Genomic DNA, 21,058 nt, shown 5'->3' on the forward strand with positions numbered 1-21,058 from the left:
TTCGTTTCATCGGCTTAGAGAGTGGAAAGAGGAGATCGAGCTGCAATAGGAGTGTGCGAGCGACTGGTGATGCCAAGAGTGTGAGACATGGCGGGGAGGGATTTGTGGGTACAGTTGACCGACATAGTACAGTGATGCCTTTCTTATATGGGTTTGTGCTTCAGACACAGCATTCAAGAATTAACAAGGAAAGACATATAAAGATCATTCAGCACAATTTGGGTTTCATGCATCTGCCATCAAACAATGCAAGCTACTAGGTGGTGGTGGTGCACCAGTAGACATGCCAACCATCTGGCGTCAACACACAATCATTCAACAACGGAAGTAATACAGGTCTGGATACATAGCAATGGTGATTCTGGGTGTGCGCCAGCCATTTGCAAATCGGTGCGAGATATGATCAAATTGGTAAAATACTGATCACAATAATTTTGTAAAGAGCTTCCTACTGAAATACAAATTCCGGTCTTCCTTCATGATGTGCATCAATGCTGTCAGCTAAAGCATGGCAAATCGAGGAAGCAAGAGCATGTTTCTGCATGAAACTTCTCTCAGAAAATGGTCTTGCGCTATGATTTTTTAATCAGTTCTTTCAGCTCCGCCACGATCGCACCATAGCAGAACTTGTATTGATCCTGCAAAGCACAGGATGTTCTTAGGGTGGAGTGCTACTACCAGCGATCTGCTTTGCAGTGTTTTGGGACACTGTTTAATCAATGGATAACATTATGCCTACAACACTTCATCAATCTATCCTGTACATGCGCTACCTATATATCAATTGGGTAACATGGCTCATTAAAAGGCTAAATACCTAAATTCCAAATTTTAAGTGCAGTTTTCAACCAAAACCATGCAATTAAATGCAGTTAAGACCAACTCTAGTGCAGGACATAGTAATCATTCTTCTGTGGGTAACGTAAAATCTGAAGGCTTTGGTGAGCAAGCTTCCACTGAACTGAAAACTATTGTCAACTCGAGCAGGGATTTCACAAAATGCCACCTTTTAGTTTGGCTTTGACAAAACCTCACAACCTTGTATCATTGACCTGTGGTGTCAGAAGCCACTGCCCACTTGTCATAATACAAAGTGTGCCACTTGTGTCGAAGTGTAAACAAATGTGTGGCAATTTGTCTAAAATTTCCCAACTTGATTTGAGAGTTTCTTGAGAGAATCTTGCAACTGATTCACAAACAGAAATAAGAAAAAAATTACCATACCTCTGTCTGGACCATCCCAGGACGCCGGTATCTGAACTCCCTGACAGTTGCAGCAAGATCCGTAGCAGTTTGATCACCAAGTAATACCCTCTCTATTGTATTGTGGATGGTGATGTAAGCACCAGTTCTCCCAATGCCTGCACTGCAGAAACAAGAAAAAGGAATGCAATATTATTAGAGAGTGTGCAAAGGTGAAAAGAAAATCATGGCATTAAGAACCGAACCTGCAATGTGCAACTATTGGATGCTCTCTCGGAATGCCATATAACCTTTTTAGAATGTTCCGTACAGTACTGCTGTCATCTGGCACGCCATGGTCAGGCCATGTAGAGTGCTGGATATGGAGAACAGTATGCACTTTATGTGACTGCAAAATAAAGAATCGTAAGTTGCAAGCTATATCTTACGGATTGTGTTCAGGAAAACCACAGAAAAGTAAACTTGGAAGAAAATGAGTATATGTTGCAAAATACAGAATCAGCAGAATTTATAGCAACATGATAAATATTCACCAATGGTATAAGCTAATGTGTACTAAAAAATGCAACTCCCTCCAATCCATAATAAGCATCGGCACTTTAATTCAAATTTGGACTAAATTGAACTAAAGCCCCGACACTTATTATGGATCGGAGGGAGTACATCAAGTAGTGGTAAAAGGAGGAATTCATTCATCACACTGCGATGACACTTTGTGAAAAGACTGATGAATCAAATAATCAATGCCTTAAAAACAGAATTGAAATCTTCACTACCACTATAAGCATGAGTGTCATAAGAAAATGGAAGAAAAACAGTGATAATATAACTGATGAAAGATACCATTCATGAGATATTTAGGAGGTTATACGAGAGGAAATTTTCCTCAAATGTGAAATACATCAAGCTCCTTCTAACAAAAGCATTACATACTTTTAAAGGGTACAAGAACTAAGTCTATGCATCAGTGAACAAGAGTGGAATAAAATAGAGTAAAAGCACAGAATAAAATAGTCCCTCGCTTGTATAATTGTACAAGATATCTTCAAAATTTGTTAAGACAGAAAAGCAACAAATATATATTAGCTTTACACATTTACCTCGTTATGTTTCACCTCCACACTGCGCAACGTTAATTTGCCACCTTCACTGATCTTCGTGATCTTAACGTTAAATCTTCCGTAATTTTCTTGCCTCTTGCTCAACGGAAGATACTCATCACACTGCCAGTATTTAAACGTAAATAATATTTGATAGAATTTTACCAAAGGAAATAATTTTAAATTTTGAATTGTGCGACTGTTTACAAGATTAATGATACCAGACAATCATCATGGTAACAAAGCTGCAATGCAAGTATTCCTTTAGGAATCACATACTCACATGTCAATGTATCACCTGAAATATGCATCTCCCCATTTTCTAATGAGAATGGAGCTGGGGAGCGCTCCCTGTTTGTCTAAAAAAAAATATGCATCTCCCCGGAGTGGCAACAAAATGATAAATGATTGTACAGAAAAATAACCAAATCTCTCCCTCCATCCATTCATCTCTCTAAGCTTTTTTTAGGGAAATTCATCTCTCTAGCTAGGGAAATCATGGGTGCATTATTCAGGAAGGAGGAAAAGACAGATTACATGTTTTGGTTTCTCTTTTTTTTTAAACGAAGGGAAAAAACTTTGCCTTTTATATTGATAAAGGAGGAGCAAAACATACAGTGTCCTAAGCCATCAAGAAAAGCAAACAAAGAGGAAAAGAGCCTTAGCCGACTATTTCCGCCTGACAATTAGCACCCATCATAATCCAATCCTTGCCTTCGTCCTTAATCTTTTCCATCAGGGTTGTCACCAAATAAGCTTTATTGTTGAAGACCCTCGCATTTCTTTCCTTCCAGATTTCCCAAGTGATAAGTGCAATAGCCGACAGAAGGCCCTTCGGAGATGAAGTTGGCGCCTTAGCAATGGCCGACCAATAATGCAGCACCGTCTCCCGGCCCGAGCCCAAACATTGCACAGGGGATGGATACCTCAAACTGGGCCTTGTATTCCGAGCTAGTCGAGTAGGCCCCATTGGACGTGAGTCAAGATGATCGTGTCCTCCACGTTTTGGTTTCTCTTTAAAGATACCAGAGGGACAGACACCCCTTGTTTGTTTCTAAGAAGCCAGCATTCCATGTTCTGAAGTCCATAGGTAGGAGAACTAGGGAAGCATATGTAGCATGCTAAAAAATATAGATAAGGTGTTTCACTGTCCAGTTGAGTTTTGAAAATTTCCCTAGGGAGACCTGACAAGTGTATATGTGCATGCATGCTTTCATCATGTCCATTTTGTTTTCATGTTCCGAACAACTGAATTACATATGACAAGCTGAGAGGTGTGCATGCTACCACATCCATATAGCGATGCAACAATCACTGAGCATTTAGCGTCCTTCAAATATATAAAGTAAAAATAGACTTGTCCACAGAAACATGACATTATAAACGGAAAAACGAAGTGATAATAAAATAACCCAACACTGTAGGCAAACATGTAGAGTAAGGTTGTGCTAGAACTACGGAAGACAAGAGAAACTTGATATTAGGTCAACTGAACTAAACTGCAAGTCGAGTGTTTGTTATTCGCACCTTAACATTGTCAAATTTGGTGAGCATAACAATTACAGGACAGCTGTTCTCAAAGACCATCTGCCAGAAATCTTCAAATGTTTTGACTAGCGGTCCTTGCGTAGAAATGAACTTTGTTTGATCTTTGCCATCAAGCTGCAGATTATAAATGCAACAATCCTAGTTAGGATCAGAAAGAGAGAAAAGGGCAAAGAAAAACTAATTACCAGGGAACATGCTGTTTTTACCTTTATAAGGCTTGCATTGATGTAATCATTGCCTGCTGAAGACTGTAGCCTTATCCTGGTTTCATCAGCTAAACAAAAAGAAGTCAAGTTACATCAGATAATTTATTCCACATGGTGCTCTTGCAGAATATGCACGACAGCCTTCACAAGTTAATAGTGCTCACATGGAAAGATATCAGTGTAGCGGTTCCTTTCCTTATTATCGGAATTTCGAGCCACTGTAAAATTCTGAGTTGACTGGAGCGCTATTCTTATGTCCTGAAATAATTACATTGAATCAATAGTTGCATGATTTGCTTCAGAGGAAGTATTTCTTTATTCTTATAACTGGAAATTTCAAAGTATTCTTCATATAAACAACTGATAAAATAATTAGTCCCCGATCTACTGTTTCCAGTCAATACTTATATCTGAATTGTTACTTTCGCTTGCATTGAAATGAATGTCGATGACCTAGTGTGGTATCACAAAGTTAGAATTGAATTGGAACATGATACATTTCCATATCCATGGATTTTTTTTCTTACAAACAGTTGATCAAGAGGCTAGGGGCAGATAATCTAGTTATTCATAGTTAATACAACATTTGATATGGCGACTGTCCCATTTGAGAATACATCAACCCAGTTGTTCGTAGTTCATAAAGAATTTGATATGGTGCCAGTCCCATCTGAGAGTACATCTTCTTTTAATCGGTGTCAATATATCGATTTGTTTTCATACCAAAAAAGAAGAAAACTGTGGGGTTAGGTCTCATCGTGTAATTGATCATCTTTGGAGTTTTGAATCGGAAACAGGGAGTAAGCTAGTTGTGTTGGAAGTTAATAAAACATGAGAAAATGGATGACTTGCATGTGATTAATAGTCACACAAGCAGTAAAATGGACAAACTTTGTTGCAAACATCATCAGCAAGCTTAAAGGGTCACATAAACATATCCCAAGGGCTAAAGAAACACCAAATCCAGCAATACTTTGCTTTGTCTGGTGGCATAGATGAGCAAAATTGATGAACTATTTTCCTCGGAAAGAACAGCGAGCTACTTCACTATGTCAGCTTAAGTCCATCTCAGGTCAGCGCATGAAAAAAACACAAAGTCCATGGGTAGGTTCATTCCAAGGAAGAGCAAGAGGAGCAGATTGCTCAAAGTTCTAGTTATGTTTGGTGAGTGCTAGTGTTGATGGTGTACTATGGAGAAAGCAGCATAACTCCTCAGAGTGTAATTTTGGCAGTCCAAATCGGACTACAGTCCCAGTTTGCCCAGCAAACCCAGACGTTAGATATAGCTTTGGAAATAATCTATGTTTTCCCTTGATCATATCCGGCACATTCATTTCTGGCTGTGCACCTATCGTCCACTCTGGCGCTTCACTTGGAAGCAAGGCTGCGAAGATCACCTGGCACTAACCAAAATAACCTGGCACTAACCAAAAAGGAAAAGGAAAAAAGAACACCTCATACATCATTAGGGAACACCTCTAACTTGAATGATTGCAGAACTAGGGACTCTAGCTACGGCCAGTTTTCTAAAGTTAGCTTGAGGAAAAAAAGACGGTGTTCTTAATTTCGCAAAGGAAAGAAAAGGCTGTTGATAATTTGGCCATGCATTGCCGGAGTAGCTGAAACAGGAGGATGGACAGGACAGGACAGGACGACTTCATACGTACCGGAAGGCCTCTGAACTCCTTGGAGATGTCGAGCGGCTTCTTGAGCTTTTTGTCGAACTCCCTGAGCGCCTTCTTGCAGTGCCTCAGCTCGACCCGCGTGAGCGGCCGGGGCCGCGGGTCCGCGGCGGGGTCGAGAGAGTCAACCAGCCTTTCACGAGGTATAGGCCGAGGCCGAGTCCCATGGCGGCGTGAGACGGAGGAGGCCGACGCGCAGCCTCCCCCGCCAGCGCGGTGCTGGGAGTTCCCCGTGGCTGCGGCGGGAGGGCCAAGGTCAGGGCCGGTCTTCCGACGGCGCTTGGGGCTGGGTGGGGAGGGGGAGGGGGAGGCGGGGGGAGTCGTCGGGGTGGCCGTGGTGACCGGGCGGGCAAGTCCTTATAAATAAAAGGGGACGACTACCGGTGGTTGGATTTGGATTGAGACTTTGGGAGGGAAGACTTGGCTTGTGGGGGGAGACGGGAGAGGATGCTGATGCCGCGACGGAGCAAGTGGCACAAGGTATGACGCGGGGAGAGACGGTTTCGTGGAGGAGGAAATGGCGGACGCGGCCGTCCGGCGAGGGAAGCCGGCGCTGGTTGGTTTGTTTCGCTGGGAAGAAGGTGAGACGGAGTGGGCCAAAATGCGAGGAAGATTGGGAAAAAAATGCGAGGAAGAATGATATACATATACATCCTTAAAAAAAAGAGAAGACAAGAGCATCTCCACTCGCTCCCCTCCTCCTCCCCTAGCCCTAAGCCGTCAGACGTACCGCTCGCCTACCCCTCCTCCCCTACCCCTAAGCCGTCCGACGTACGGGGCCACCGACGCCACGGCATTCTATCGGGAGCACTGGCTCCAGCCGCAACCTCTAAACGCGGCCCCCAAATAGAGTTGACAAATTTAAACATAAAGCTCGCCATTCACACAGTTTTGACGCCTACAAATCGATTGCGTAGTCTCAACGATCATGTCGTCGCAAATCACTGCAAATCAATGTCTAGGGCACCAAAATGGACGCACGTCGGCCGACATTACATAACCGCGGAAATCAAAGGGCGAGATCATCCACTGGGGTAGAAGGCACCTCCGCCAGGGTTGTCGATGGCGGAGTAGGTGTCGTCGGTGAAGCCTAGGTCACCAGTGGGGTCTTTGTCGAGGAGTCCACGACCTACGGCTTTCTTCTTCGGCTACACAGCCGTCGATGCCTTCTTCTTCTCCCCTTTTGGGTCGGCCACAGCTCCTCTACCTCCTCTTCGGCGACCTCGGCGTAGGTGTAGACATCATTTTCCCAAGGCTCATTGCCGTCTTCCTCGTCGATGTAGGCCTCGGCTTCCTGCTATGTGAAGGAGGGCTGCCCCCGCCACCATTGATGATGTCGGCCATGATGGAGTTGCTGGGCATTCCGCCAAACGGTCCTTGCACACCCTAGCTGTTGCTGCTTTGCGACGAACTGCTAGAAGTCGGGCTGAGGAGGAGGCACACCACCAATGAAGAGAGTTCGGTGGAGCTCAGGCGACCCAGCGAAGGCGGCAGGGTCTGATACGTCCAAAACGTATCTACTTTCCCGAACACTTTTGCTATTGTTTTGCCTCTAATTTGTGTATTTTGGATACAACTAACACGGACTAACGCTGTTTTCAGCAGAATTGCCCTGGTGTCTCGTTTTTGTGCAGAAACTCAACTTTCAGGAAAATCCCCGGGATTAATTCCAATGGGCCTATTTTCACAAAAGAATAACGGAGCCAGAAGACCAGAAGGAGGGGGGCCACGAGGTAGCCACCCCACCAGGCGGCGCGGCGGCCTATGGTGGCGGCGCCTCGGGCAGCCCCAGGTGCCCCCCTCTGGACTACTTAAGGGCTTCGACCTAAAAACGCACGAGGTTAGACGAAATCGCCAGAAGACATCCAGAACACCGCCGCCATCGCGAAACTCCATCTCGGGACCAGAAACTCCGTTCTGGCACTCCGCCGGGACGGGGAATTGGAGGAGATCATCGCCATCATCACCACTGACGCCTCTCCATCGATCAGCCATGTTTCCCCCATCCATGTGTGAGTAATTCCCCCGCTGTAGGCTGAAGGGGATGGTAGGGATTGGATGAGATTGGTCATGTAATAACATAAGATTATTAGGGCATAGTGCCTAGTATCCGCAATTGGTACTTTTATGATATTGTTGCAACTTGTTATGATTAATGCTTGTCACTAGGGCCCGAGTGCCATGATCTCAGATCTGAACATGTTATTGTTTCATGATGATATTCATTGTTTTATGATCTTACCTGCAAGTTGTATACACATATTGCTGTCCGGAACCCGGGGCCCCAAAGTGACAGAAATTGGGACAACTGGAGGGGAAGGCGGTGATATGAGGATCACATGTGTTCACGGAGTGTTAATGCTTTGCTCCGGTGCTCTATTAAAAGGAGTACCTTAATTTCCAGTAGATTTCCTAGAGGCCCGGCTGCCACCAGGCTGGTAGGACAAAAGATGTTGTGCAAGTTTCTCATTGCGAGCACGTACGACTAAATATGGAACACATGCCTATGGATTGTTTAGTACTTGGATACCGTTTTATTATTATCTGCAAATGCCCTACCTTGATTGTTACATGAGTTTCTCTCATCCATGCAGCGTCCGTTCATCCATCCCTGTGCCTACAGTATTTTAATCCTGCTGTTTACTATAATCACTACTGCTGTCTTTGTTACACTAGCTGCTGCTGATATTTCACTATCGCTACTTGCTATAAAACTGTTACTCTTGATAAACTCTTGCGAGCAAGTCCGTTTCCGGTGCAGCTGAATTGACAACTCCGCTGTTAAGGCTTACAAATATTCTTTGGCTCCCCTTGTGTCGAATCAATAAATTGGGTTTTACTTTCCTCGAAAACTGTTGCGATCCCCTATACTTGTGGGTCATCAAGACTATTTTATGGCGCCGTTGCTGGGGAGCATAGCTTTATTTGCAAGTTCACTTGGATTGATATTGTTCGCTGCAAATTCTCCATCATGGGTAAACCTCGCGATACTAAAGTCGCCATATTACCATCCACTACAAGTTGTGTCGAATCAATAAATTGGGTTTTACTTCCCTCGAAAACTGTTGCGATCCCCTATACTTGTGGGTCATCAAGACTATTTTATGGCGCCGTTGCTGGAGAGCATAGCTTTATTTGCAAGTTCACTTGGATTGATATTGTTCGCTGCAAATTCTCCATCATGGGTAAACCTCGCGATACTAAAGTCGCCATATTACCATCCACTACAAGAAAAGGTACAACTCTGAGTACCTCTGCTGCTCTTGATTCACCATCTGTGATAAGTAAACTTATTTCACCACCACAAGCTTCAAATGCTAGTACTTCTGCTGAATCTGATAATTCCTCTTATAATTTTGATGATGCTTCTGCTGTGCTTGATAATGACGGTTCATTAGGATCTTTTCTAGATGCTACAATTGCTAGGTCTAGACAAATTGAAAGTACTGAAATTCCTAATGAAAATGCTGCCACACCTGTTGATTCACCTGAGTCTGTTGAATACTCTAGTGATGATCTTGATGAAGATTATGTAGAACTTGATGATGATTTTATTGATAAATGCAATGCTACTACTGGTACAAGTAATATTAAAAAGCTTCTTGCACAACATACTCGTTAGATATAAAGCTGTCTCCCGATCCTAAATTTGCCACATCTCCTATAAACATTAAGGATAAGGATTATGATTTTTTTCTTGATTTATCTCATATATCTATTGTTGAGAAAACACCTTTTTGTGGTACTGAAAAAGAAAGTGCTGTAGAACGCATGAATGAACTTTCTACTTTGAGTAGCTTGTTTTCTGATGATATTAAGAAGCGTACTTATTTTGTTGCTAAAATTTTTCCTTTCTCATTAAAGGATGATGCTAAAACTTGGTATAATAGTTTGTCTCCTAATTCTATTAATAGTCCAAGTGATTTGCTTGATGTTTTCTTTCGGAAATACTTTCCTGCTAGTGCTCAACATATTGCTTTGCAGAAAATTTATAGTTTTGACCAGGAAGATGGAGAGAAATTGCCTGAAGCTTGGGCGAGATTTTGCTCTCTTATCAGAGCTCGGCCTGGACATGATTTGGAAAAGCATGATTTACTTGATATATTTTATAGTGGACTAACCATTGAGTCTAGGGCATACCTGGATAGTTGTGCTTGGTTGTGTTTTCGAGAAAAGAACTCAGGACGACGCTGAAGAATTATTGGCTAGAATAGGCCGAAATCATGATGATTGGACTACACCTGAACCAACCCCGATACCAATATTGAAGAAGAGGGGTATGATTAAATTAAATGATGAAGATATGAGGGAAGCCAAAAAATCTCTTAAAGAGAAGGGTATTAAATCCGAAGATGTGAAGAATTTACCCCCATTGAAGATTTATGTAAGATAACTCCCCCTTCATCCATCATTGAGGTACACTCTCTTCAACGCTTTAGTAGGGAAGATATTCCGTACTCAAAACCTCCTGATCAATGTTTAGATGAGTTTGATAATTATATTGTTAAGCAAGATAATTTTAACCTCCAATGATGTTAATATGCTTGTTAAACATTTTCATATGGTTCAAACTCAAATTGATCAACTCACTAAAGTGCAAAATGACTTGTTAAAAAATAGTTCTAAAGAAAAACATGCTTATGAAGTAATAACTAGAGGCGGTGTTTCTACTCAGGATCCTCTATATCCTGAGGGGCATCCCAAAAGAGTTGAACAAGATTCTCAACGAACTGAAACTAGTGCTCCTTCTAAGAAAAAGAAAAAGAAACATAAAACTGTTGTAGAATCCTTTGAGCCTGTTAATGATCCTAATAGTATTTCTATTTACGATCTCTGAAGCGAAAGTGGTAATGAACATGATAAAGATAATGATAAGAATGATGCTTCTGATAAAGAAGAGGTTGAAGATGAACCTGAAAAGCATGCTAAAAATAAAAAGTATACTAAAGAAGATTTTATTGCTAAGAAACATGGTAATGAAAAGGAACCTTGGGTTCAAAAGCAAATGCCTTTTGCTGCTAAGAAACTAAAATCAAAGGAAGAAGAACACTATAATAAATTTTGTGATTGGATGAAACCTTTGTTCCTGCAAATCCCTTTGACTGATGCTATTAAATTGCCTCCTTATTCAAAGTATATGAAAGATATTGTCTCTAACAAAAGGAAAATTCCTAATGAGGAGATTTACACTATGCTTGCTAATTACTCTTTCAATGGCAAAGTTCCAAAGAAGCTGGGTGATCCAGGTATACCGACTATTCCTTGTTCCATCAAAAATAATTATGTTAGAACTGCTCTATGTGATTTGGGAGCAGGTGTTAGTGTTATGCCTTTTTCTCTTTATAAGAGACTTTATTTAGATAAGTTGATACCAACTGATATATCTTTGCAAATGGTGATAACACTGCTATTCCTGTTGGTATATGTGAGGATGTTCCTGTTCAAGTTACTAATAATTGCTTAATATTAACTGATTTTGTTGTGTTGGAAATGCCTGAAGATGACAATATGTATATTATTCTTGGGAGACCTTTTCTTAACACCGCAGGGGCTGTTATTGATTGCAATAAAGGAAAAGTTACTTTCAATGTCGATGACAAGGAGCATACTGTTTATTTTCCCAAAAGGATTGATAAAGTATGTGGAGTTAATACAATTTCTAATGTGAGAACTATCAAAGTGGGAACTATTGATTGCCCTATATATGAGCCTAAGCAAGGATATCAAAGTATTATGATTGGATCCATATCAATTCAATACAAGGTAACATGATTGATTTGAGGTTTATTTCTTCTTATGTCATGTAAGATTTATTTGGTTGCAAGACTTGATCAACCTTGTTAACAAGTACATTTTATATGCATAGAAGAGGTAAGCAACATTTCTTTCTTCCTCCACTTGCTTTACTTGCTGTAGTACTACTTGTTTTGCAAAATGCTTTAATTGTTTAGAGGTTTGAAAATCTTTTTCTGCCCTGTAATAATAATTTTGACACCCAGAAATTTGCGTTTTTCAAAGTTCTCAAAAATTTCAAAAATTATACCGTTGGTCTTATTTTTCGAAGAGCTACCTGGGAGCACCAGGGGCTGACCAGTGGGGCACCCTGGGGATGGACCCCATGGGCCAGCGCGGCCAGCAAGGGGGGCGCGCCACCCTGTGGTGTGGGCCCTCCTTGCCCCACTAACTCATCTCTTCCTCCCATTCTACTCTCTCTCCCGAAAAAACTCGTACTCACTTTCTCTCACTCGCGTTTCTGCTCAAGAGCTCAAGATTTCTCGATCTCTTTGCTCAGCCCAGATTTCTGTCTGAAATTTGACACATTTGCTCTGCGGTATGTGACTCCTCCGATTATCCAAATAGAATTTTGTTTGGTTGTGTATATCTTGAATATTTTGCTGCTGTAGGTAACATGTTAAGTGAGCTTGCATGCTTGTTCTAAGTTGTAAAAATTAGTTTTGATGCATGATTAGTACTCTACCAAGTTCCTATAGTAGTTTCCCTCAATGATATGTCTCCAAATCAATTTTTATAATGTTTGTTGAAAAATTTCAGAAAATGGAGTGGAATAGGCACCAACTCAACCAACAAGAATTGGAGGTGCAACAAGTTATGAGAGTTCACCGCGAAGAGGGAGTATACCCCTCCTATTACCCATGCACCGATTTTATGAGGAGCGCAGGAATCTTGCAAGATGTTCAAAATCTGATTTCCAATGCAGGGTTGGAAAGTTTTGTTGTTGGTGAACCTTACCAATATGCAAAACTAACCATGTCGGTGGTGCAGGATTTTGAATTCTATTGGTCCCAACCTAACCCCATGGTTCGATATAAAATTTATAATAAAACCATCGACTTGCCTTTTGCTGATTTTTGTACATCTATTAGAGTGCCACAATGGGGATCTTGTGAGAAGATTAGGGGGACGCCGCAGGAACTCTCGAGTCTATACAAGAAGATCTGTCAAGGGAGAAGCTTCTCAGAAGAGAGTGGTAAAATTCGTAGCATTCAACTCCCAGCTATTCGCTACTTTGCTTATTTCATCACCAAGTGCGTTCTTGCTAGACAGAATGCAAATAAGTTGTTTATCCAGGATTTGGCTTTCCTAGCTGCTGCATTGCAACATGATAGGACTTATAATTTGGGTGCTTTGATAGCCTTTAGACTTGCTACTAACCGTGAGAAGGGAGGAATTTGTGGAGGTCTCATCGCCTCTCGATTATTAGCTATGCATGATGTAGAACCTGACCCTCTTGATGTTCAGCTTTCTGTAGAGAAAATCGATATTGTTTCAATGATAAAACATGACTTTGTTTCTGACCAATCTAATCTGAGTAACCTGTCTTATGAGATAACATTTTACAAGAAAAATTGGAGAACAACTAAAAGAAATGAAAAACTAGTAGGATTGCTTGCACCTGCTTTGTTTAACTTTGCTTCCAGGGAAAATTGGTCGGTCACGGAAGAGGAACTAAATTCATACATAGAGGGGGATGGCCATCATGTAGGGGACAGCGCGGAGGAGGCCGAGGAACACCTCGACTTGTCATCCGATGCAGCGAGCTCTTCACATCAACATTTTGGGAATGTTGAGCCTTCACCCTTTTCTTCTGCACAGGGACCTTATTATGACTACACCATGTACGATCCACCGGCGTGGAACCACGACCCTCGGCGGGGTTGATCTCCACTTAGGCCAAAAGCCTAAGCTTGGGGGAGGTATACCGGCATCACTCATTCATTGCATACTACAATTGCTGGATACTTGTACATACTTGTTTAGCTTCTTAAAGTGGTTTCTAATAAGAGGGAGATGATATTTGGGGAAGTGCTGTTTGAAAATAGATTCTAGACTGATACCAAAAAAATTCTCAAAAACAGCCAGAACGTTATTTTACGAAGCCAATTTTTGTGCATGTTCCCCAGGTTATTATCTAACTTTCATTAGTTGAATACTTTTCGAGCTGAGCAGCGGAAGATTTTTGTAAAAATCAATTACTGTACTGCTGTCAAGTTTGACGAATTTCTGCTGCTTTGTGTTTATGTGACACTTTTAGTTTTCATCTTCTTGTTTTTGCTTTGTTTCTCTCCTAAAACACAAAAATACCAAAAATATTTCTATTGTTTCTCTTTACCATTTGCTTATTTTGGTTTCTTGCTCCTATTTTGCTTTATTTTCTATCGTTGGTTTGCTATAAGAAAATCCAAAAAGATTTTGCTTTGTTTGCTTGTTTCCTTTTGTTCTTGTTTCCAATTCGAAAACACCAAAAATATTTGCTATTCTTCTTTGGTTTTGTAAAGTTCACTATGGAGTTCAGCGGTCTTCGGTGGTTGGAGCTTGGCTTTCATTTCATATTATTCAAGCTACACAAGTGAAAGGCAATAATGACGATCTACGACAATTCGACTGTGGTGAGAGTCTGGTATGAACTCTATTTGTTTTCATTTTTGTACATATACTCATCCATGTGAGCATGCTTAGTTGGTTCATGTGAGGTATATGTCATTTAAGAAAGTCTAGTAGTTCATGATCTCTCATGTTTAGCTCAAATTTATTAATATGAGTAGCATATCATAAATATTTACTTGCATTGTTTTATTCATAGATAGGTATGACATTGTGGTATCCTCCTCTGAATAATTCACTTGAATCAACTTGGCACATGCTCACGCATGCATATGACTGAACAAAAGTCAATTAAGCCTCGATGATTTACTTTGCCTCAGAGTTCTTGTATCACTTTTATGCTTCCGTTAATTTATTTTGTCGCAAGCATGATTGTGACAGTTATTGCTCTCTTGATTGTCGTTTCCCAGTCTATTGCTAGCCTTCACTTGTACTGAGCGGGAACGCTGCTCGTGCTTCCAAACCCCTGAAAACCAAGTTATTCCAAAGTGTCCACCATAAATACCTATGCATGGCATTTCAAACCATTCCAAGTAAATTCTCATGTGCTACCTTTAAACCTTCAAAATACTTCTCAATTTGTGTCGATGTTTTATAGCTTATGAGGAAGTATGTGGTGTTTATCTTTCAATCTTGTCATTTACTCCTGACAGACTTTCACCAATGGACTAGTGGCACATCCGCTTATCCAATAATTTTGCAAAAGAGCTGGCAACGGGGTTCCCAGCCCCAATTAATTAACTTTCATCGATAATTCTCTTCACATGTTTTGCCCTGATTTATCAGTAAGCAACTTAATTTGCAAATAGACAGTCCTCCATGGTATGTGAATGTTGGAAGGCACCCGAGGATTCGGTTAGCCATGGATTGTGTAAGCAAAGGTTGGGGGGAGTGTCATCCATAATGAAACTAAAATATATGTGTAAAGGATGATTTACCTTGCTGGTAGAGATAACGTCCTTCATGGGAGCCTCTCTTGAAAGTCTGGTTGATGAGGTAGTTAGAGTACCCACTATCATTCGTTGACAACAACAAACACCTCTCAAAATAACTTTACTCCTGTTTTACAAATGAAAAGCTCTAGCACATGTTAATCCCTGCTTCCCTCTGCGAAGGGTCAATCTTTTTTACTTTTACATTGAGTCTCCATCCTTTCTTTGAGTACCTTCTTGAGAGCACAACTGTCATTCTTAGTATAATATGCTTGTCCCAAAATGTGATTAACTGTGGTATAACTTTGATGCTTTTATCTTTGATAGTCTCTACTTCCAATCTTTCCATGAACTTCAAAGGTGTCCGAGCATTTATGTTTTGTTGTACAAATACGGGCAAGCGAGATACCAGTTTATCATATCCTTCTATGAACATTGCAATCTTGCTGATAGACATGATTCATGATGCTTATTATTAATTTGTTGGTACCTTTTCCATGATTGACATAGCTATTAGATGACTTTATTTGCATGTATCTTATTATGAATTGCCTAAGTACTTGTTCATATCATGAGAATATTTACATCATATGAACAGATGTGTTCGTGAAAGTTCTTTTATCGCACTCAGTTGTTAACTGAATTGCTTGAGGATAAGCAATAAGCTAAGCTTGGGGGGAGTTGATATGTCCAAAACGTATCTACTTTCCCGAACACTTTTGCTATTTTTTTGCCTCTAATTTGTGTATTTTGGATACAACTAACACGGACTAACGCTGTTTTCAGCAAAATTACCCTGGTGTCTCGTTTTTGTGCAGAAACTCAACTTTCAGGAAAATTCCCGGGATTAATTCCAATGGGCCTATTTTCACAGAAGAATAACGGAGCCAGAAGACCAGAAGGAGGGGGGCCACGAGGCAGCCACCCCACCAGGCGGCGCGGCAGGCCCCTGGGCCGCACCGGCCTATGGTGGCGGCGCCTCGGGCAGCCCCAGGTGCCCTCCTCTGGACTACTTAAGGGCTTCGACCTAAAAACACACGGGGTTAGACGAAATCGCCAGAAGACATCCAAAACACCGCCGCCATCGCGAAACTCCATCTCGGGACTAGAAACTCCGTTCTGGCACTCCGCCGGGACGGGGAATTGGAGGAGATCATCGCCATCATCACCACCGACGCCTCTCCATCGACCAACCATGTTTCCCCCATCCATGTGTGAGTAATTCCCCCGCTGTAGGCTGAAGGGGATGGTAGGGATTGGATGAGATTGGTCATGTAATAACATAAGATTGTTAGAGCATAGTGCCTAGTATCCGCAATTGGTACTTTTATGATATTGTTGCAACTTGTTATGCTTAATGCTTGTCACTAGGGCCCGAGTGCCATGATCTCAGATCTGAACATGTTATTGTTTCATGATGATATTCATTGTTTTATGATCTTACCTCCAAGTTGTATACACATATTGCTGTTTGAAACCCGAGGCCCCAAAGTGACAGAAATTGGGACAACCGGAGGGGAAGGCGGTGATATGAGGATCACATGTATTCACGGAGTGTTAATGCTTTGCTCCGGTGCTCTATTAAAAGGAGTACCTTAATTTCCAGTAGATTCCCTAGAGGCCCGGCTGCCACCGGCTGGTAGGACAAAAAATGTTGTGCAAGTTTCTCATTGCGAGCACGTACGACTAAATATGGAACACATACCTATGGATTGTTTAGTACTTGGATACCGTTTTATTATTATCTGCAAATGCCCTACCTCGATTGTTACATGAGTTTCTCTCATCCATGCAGCGCCCGTTCATCCATCCCTGTGCCTACAGTATTTTAATCCTGCTGTTTACTATAATCACTACTGCTCTCTTTGTTACACTGCTGTTGATATTTCACTACTGCTACTGCTATAAAACTGTTGCTACTGATAAACTCTTGCGAGCAAGTCTGTTTGCAGGTGCAGCTGAATTGACAACTCCGATGTTAAGGCTTACAAATATTCTTTGGCTCCCCTTGTGTCGAATCAATAAATTGGGTTTTACTTCCCTCGAAGACTGTTGCGATCCCCTATACTTGTGGGTCATCAGGGTCTCGTCTGGTTCGGGAAAATGGCAGGATTGGGCGGTGATGGGGGAGAGGAATGAGGTGATGTGGAGGAGGTTTGGAGGGAAATGAAGTGATTTTGGAGGGAATATTGTCAATGTCCTGCCGACAGAAGATATGACGCAGGACGAACGGTTTCGTGGAGGAGGAGATAGCGGAGGCGGCCGTCTGGCAAGGGAAGCCGGCGATGGCAGTTTTTTTTTAACAACTCTAGCGACGGTAGGTTTGTTTCGTTGGGAAGAAGGTGAGACGGAGCGGGCCAAGATGCGAGGAAGAAAATGCCCTGTGCTTTGCGACACAAGATAACAAAATCTACATTCTCAATAAAAGAAAGTTAAATATTGTACATGTATATACGGAAAGTGTGTGTTTTAATTGTGTATTTGTGCTGAAAAATTACCCCATCCCTAAAATCAATTCTCTAGACTCTAGTATCTACACTACATTTTTGTCGGTTCAAAAAAAATGCACTACATTTTTGTCTTCCAAACAACTGAGGATCCCCTCTGTTGTGAAATTGCATGGTGCTCTTTTGGTGTAAACAAAATAACTGTCCATTGCAGGTAGTAGAAGGCTTGGCCGGCGTCAGGCCTCCGCCTGTTTTTTTCTTTTTCTTGAAATGAGGCCTCCACCTGCTGGACAAGAAGTCAACACAACGCGCTTGCTTGAGCCTGCTCCGCAACAATTCTTGATGAGTAAACAATTTCAGTGATGAAAGGGCGGCAACGAGAAACTCTCCGACCTTTCAGCAGTTCCGTCTAACGCGTCCCGTGCCAAGTGTCACATTCTTTTTTTCGTGGAATCCTTAAGTGCGATCTTGTCCTTTCGCGAAGACGCTGTGGAGTATTTGCATATTCAACACATGTCGCAACGAGATAGTTTTGGCGAGATTTCTCTTTCCAGCGCGTGGATGCTGGAGGTTGTATATGTGCATTTATTTAGAGGTTCGAATTTCAAAATAAAATATTTCATGAACCATTCGTGTGAGTTACAAAGGATACTCACTGTTTGTGCTTCTGGCAACGAGATCTTCATACTAGATCTCCTATTGATTGTTTCGAGAATTCTTTTAGTTTTTTGTAATTTCAAAAGTAGTAGGTTGTGATCGGGTTGTTGTGCTTCGTCTTTTGTGCACTTGTACCCTGTTTTTCTGTATACGTGTACTCTGTCTTCTGTGTATTTGTTTTTTTATCTTCTGTGTCTTATACTTTTTTTTTTCTGTGTATTTATATTCTGTAGGCTTCTCTAAACACCTGAAGTTTTATTTGAAGCAAGTTTTCAAGAAACTGCTTGAGTTTTAGCAAAAGCTGCCCTACAAGGTCACATTTCATATGCAAGAAAGATTGCCGGTTTTTCATTTTTCTAAACAAAAAACTCCATCCCTCCTATGTCACATTTCACTAATTTGCTAGACTTTTCGGTTTAAAAAAATCAAAGCATATATCTAAAGTAGTCCTATTAGTAAATCCATTTGAACAGATTTATCAAATTCGGATAATCTTGATCGATTTGGTTGGATATGGACTCCACCTTTATCATATATTATGTGTATTTTTTTCTTGTTTTTTGTATATACTTGTACTATGTATGCTTTTTGTGTACTTGTACTCCGTGGTAGTTTTGCACTTAAGATTTTGGTATATTTGTGCTTCGTAATTCACGTACTTAATGGGAGAAATTTTATACCTTATACTTTGTAGTCTAAAAAAAGTAAAAAAAATGAGGAAAGAGAAGAATTTAAACGAGGGACTTCCGTGCTACAGGCGTCAAGCGCGGGAGCTCCGCGTCCCACACGGCTGCCACATATGGTGGCACCCAGCAACAACAATTGTAAAAAGTGAGTCATGTATAACTCAGCCACCGAAGCTTAAGTCCTCGTGATACAATACACATTTGAGGTTCCATTATTTACCTTCCTACCGCATTCCTTAAAAAAACAATTACGAAAGAAATTCAGTATCACCCACGTCAGTAACATTTTACAATGACCGCACAACTTTCCCCGGTCTTCTCATAACAATGGTCCGGGATATATCTTACTCCTCCAAAGATAGGTTAGTGAACGGTGCTACCTATGCTCAACCTAACGGTGCAAGAATTAGTCTCCGCGTCCTGTACGCGCTCCCACACGTCAACCTCTCCATGGCCATCTTTAATCCAGGGGCAATTGCAAAAGAAACAAAGCATCCACATCATTAACATTTTACAACGACCCTGTTGCACATCCTTCCCCCGTCTTCTTCTTATATAACAATAAACCTTAATCCTCCGAAAGAAAGTTGGAGAACGATGCTGCCTATCTCAACCTAATCCTAACGGCATGTACTGCAGCGCCATTCCGAAGAACATCAAAATAAGTCAATCAAATGAATGATTGATGGCCACTTTACCTGTTCTGCGAGATCAGACTCAACATACGACTGCTCCCAACTCCCAATCCAAACTCCAAGACCCACTTACAAAGAAACTAGTACACATTTCAGCAAAGGGGCACTCCCATAAACCACCTCAAGATCCAATCCAACCACCGCCTACGTGTGCTCTAGATTCAGCTGTCTATCTACAAAAACTAGCGGACGACTGACAAATATAATAAGCAACGGTTTAGGGTTTTCCTTGACACCTCACATGGTCCGTAGTCTCGTCTCAATAACTATTGCAAGAGTCAGTCAAATTGTAAGGCATGATAAGGCATGATATGTTTCAATATTTTCAGGCATGATAGTTGTTTTGTTATAAGGCTTGATGTGTTTCAGTATTTTCAGGCATGACAGTTTGTCGTCCTGGTGAAGCAAACTGACAAATGGAATGAGAATGCCATTTTCCTGAATCAGACCGGACGGCTCAGTACCCCAACATGTCATCCAGGGTCATTGATTTGTGAAATGGTATTTCAACCTTAATATTTGTTCAAACAAAAAAAAACTTAATGAAAGGCTCAAACGATTGGCAAGAGCAACAGTTGGTATTCAGGGATTCCTTAATAGGATGTAGAGTAGCATGCAGTTGCAACGCAAAATAGCAATGTCTAGTTGATAGGTCTCTCCCGTCTCTAGCTGCTCTTCACCGGGAGATGCCTGCGCGCGCAAGTCAACGACCGGCGATTTTGCTCTTGCCACCATGTGCCGAAATAATTCTCCAACGTGGTGATGGCCGTTTACTTCATTTTGCAACTCGGTAGCCTTCAGTAGCCACCTATCCAGCCCCGCCCCGCTGACCACCTTCCGGTTGGCAAGGAACACCCTTCTTTTCTTGTTCTCCTCCGTCCTGAGGCTTGCAGGAACTCCCGTTGCGCTGACTACCTTCAGCAGTGCCTCGAGAGCAGGGAAGAAGAACTCCCGCTCCACCTGCACCTGCACCTCCTCCCCCTCTTCTGCTCGGGCTGCTATGTACTGCTGCTCTGAAGCTAGGCGCTGCAGTGCCATGAAGGCCTAAGATGAAGAAGGCACGAAGCCACGAACTAACGGGAGCACCTACTTCCCGCTCGTTAGCAGGAGCGAGTAGCCATCGCTCGCACAGCGATGCTATCCCGCCCCACGTGCTCCCTGTTGGCCCGGCCCAGTAAGGACTTCCCTGTCTATAGTATTTCTTATTAATTTCGAAAAGAGTTCTGTATTTGAAAACTTTAGACTTTAAAAATTATACAGATTTTCAAAAGTTCAAATTTGAAAATTTCCCACATCTGAAATTTCCCATTTTTTTTAAAGATATGTTCAAAACAGAAAAAAAGGAAAACAGAAAATCTGGGAAAAAACTAAAAAACGAAAAAAGAAAAAAAAATGAAAGAAATGAAAGAAAAAACACTGTTTGTGCTCCGATATTTATTTTTTGGCTTTTAGAATGTAGTTAAAGTTAGAGAAATCAGGAACCAGAGCAAGTTTGTGCT

General features: G+C 41.6%; 1 protein-coding gene across 1 annotated transcript; it reads right to left on the reverse strand.

Annotated features, from left to right (window-relative positions):
* Positions 1 to 188: 188 nt before the first annotated feature.
* On the reverse strand, positions 189 to 20,597 carry LOC124696466 (protein-tyrosine-phosphatase PTP1-like). Its single transcript, XM_047229194.1, has 9 exons — positions 20,240 to 20,597; positions 5,725 to 6,095; positions 4,222 to 4,315; positions 4,058 to 4,125; positions 3,831 to 3,965; positions 2,304 to 2,426; positions 1,449 to 1,591; positions 1,225 to 1,366; positions 189 to 638 (listed from the first exon to the last, which is right to left on the reverse strand). Exons 1-9 carry the CDS (start codon positions 20,595 to 20,597, stop codon positions 573 to 575), a joined length of 1,500 nt encoding a protein of 499 aa, XP_047085150.1. The 3' UTR covers positions 189 to 572.
* Between the last annotated feature and the right edge of the window lie 461 nt (positions 20,598 to 21,058).

The sequence above is a fragment of the Lolium rigidum genome, chromosome 3 (assembly GCF_022539505.1).
Source record: "Lolium rigidum isolate FL_2022 chromosome 3, APGP_CSIRO_Lrig_0.1, whole genome shotgun sequence".
Classification (NCBI taxonomy): Eukaryota; Viridiplantae; Streptophyta; class Magnoliopsida; order Poales; family Poaceae; genus Lolium; species Lolium rigidum.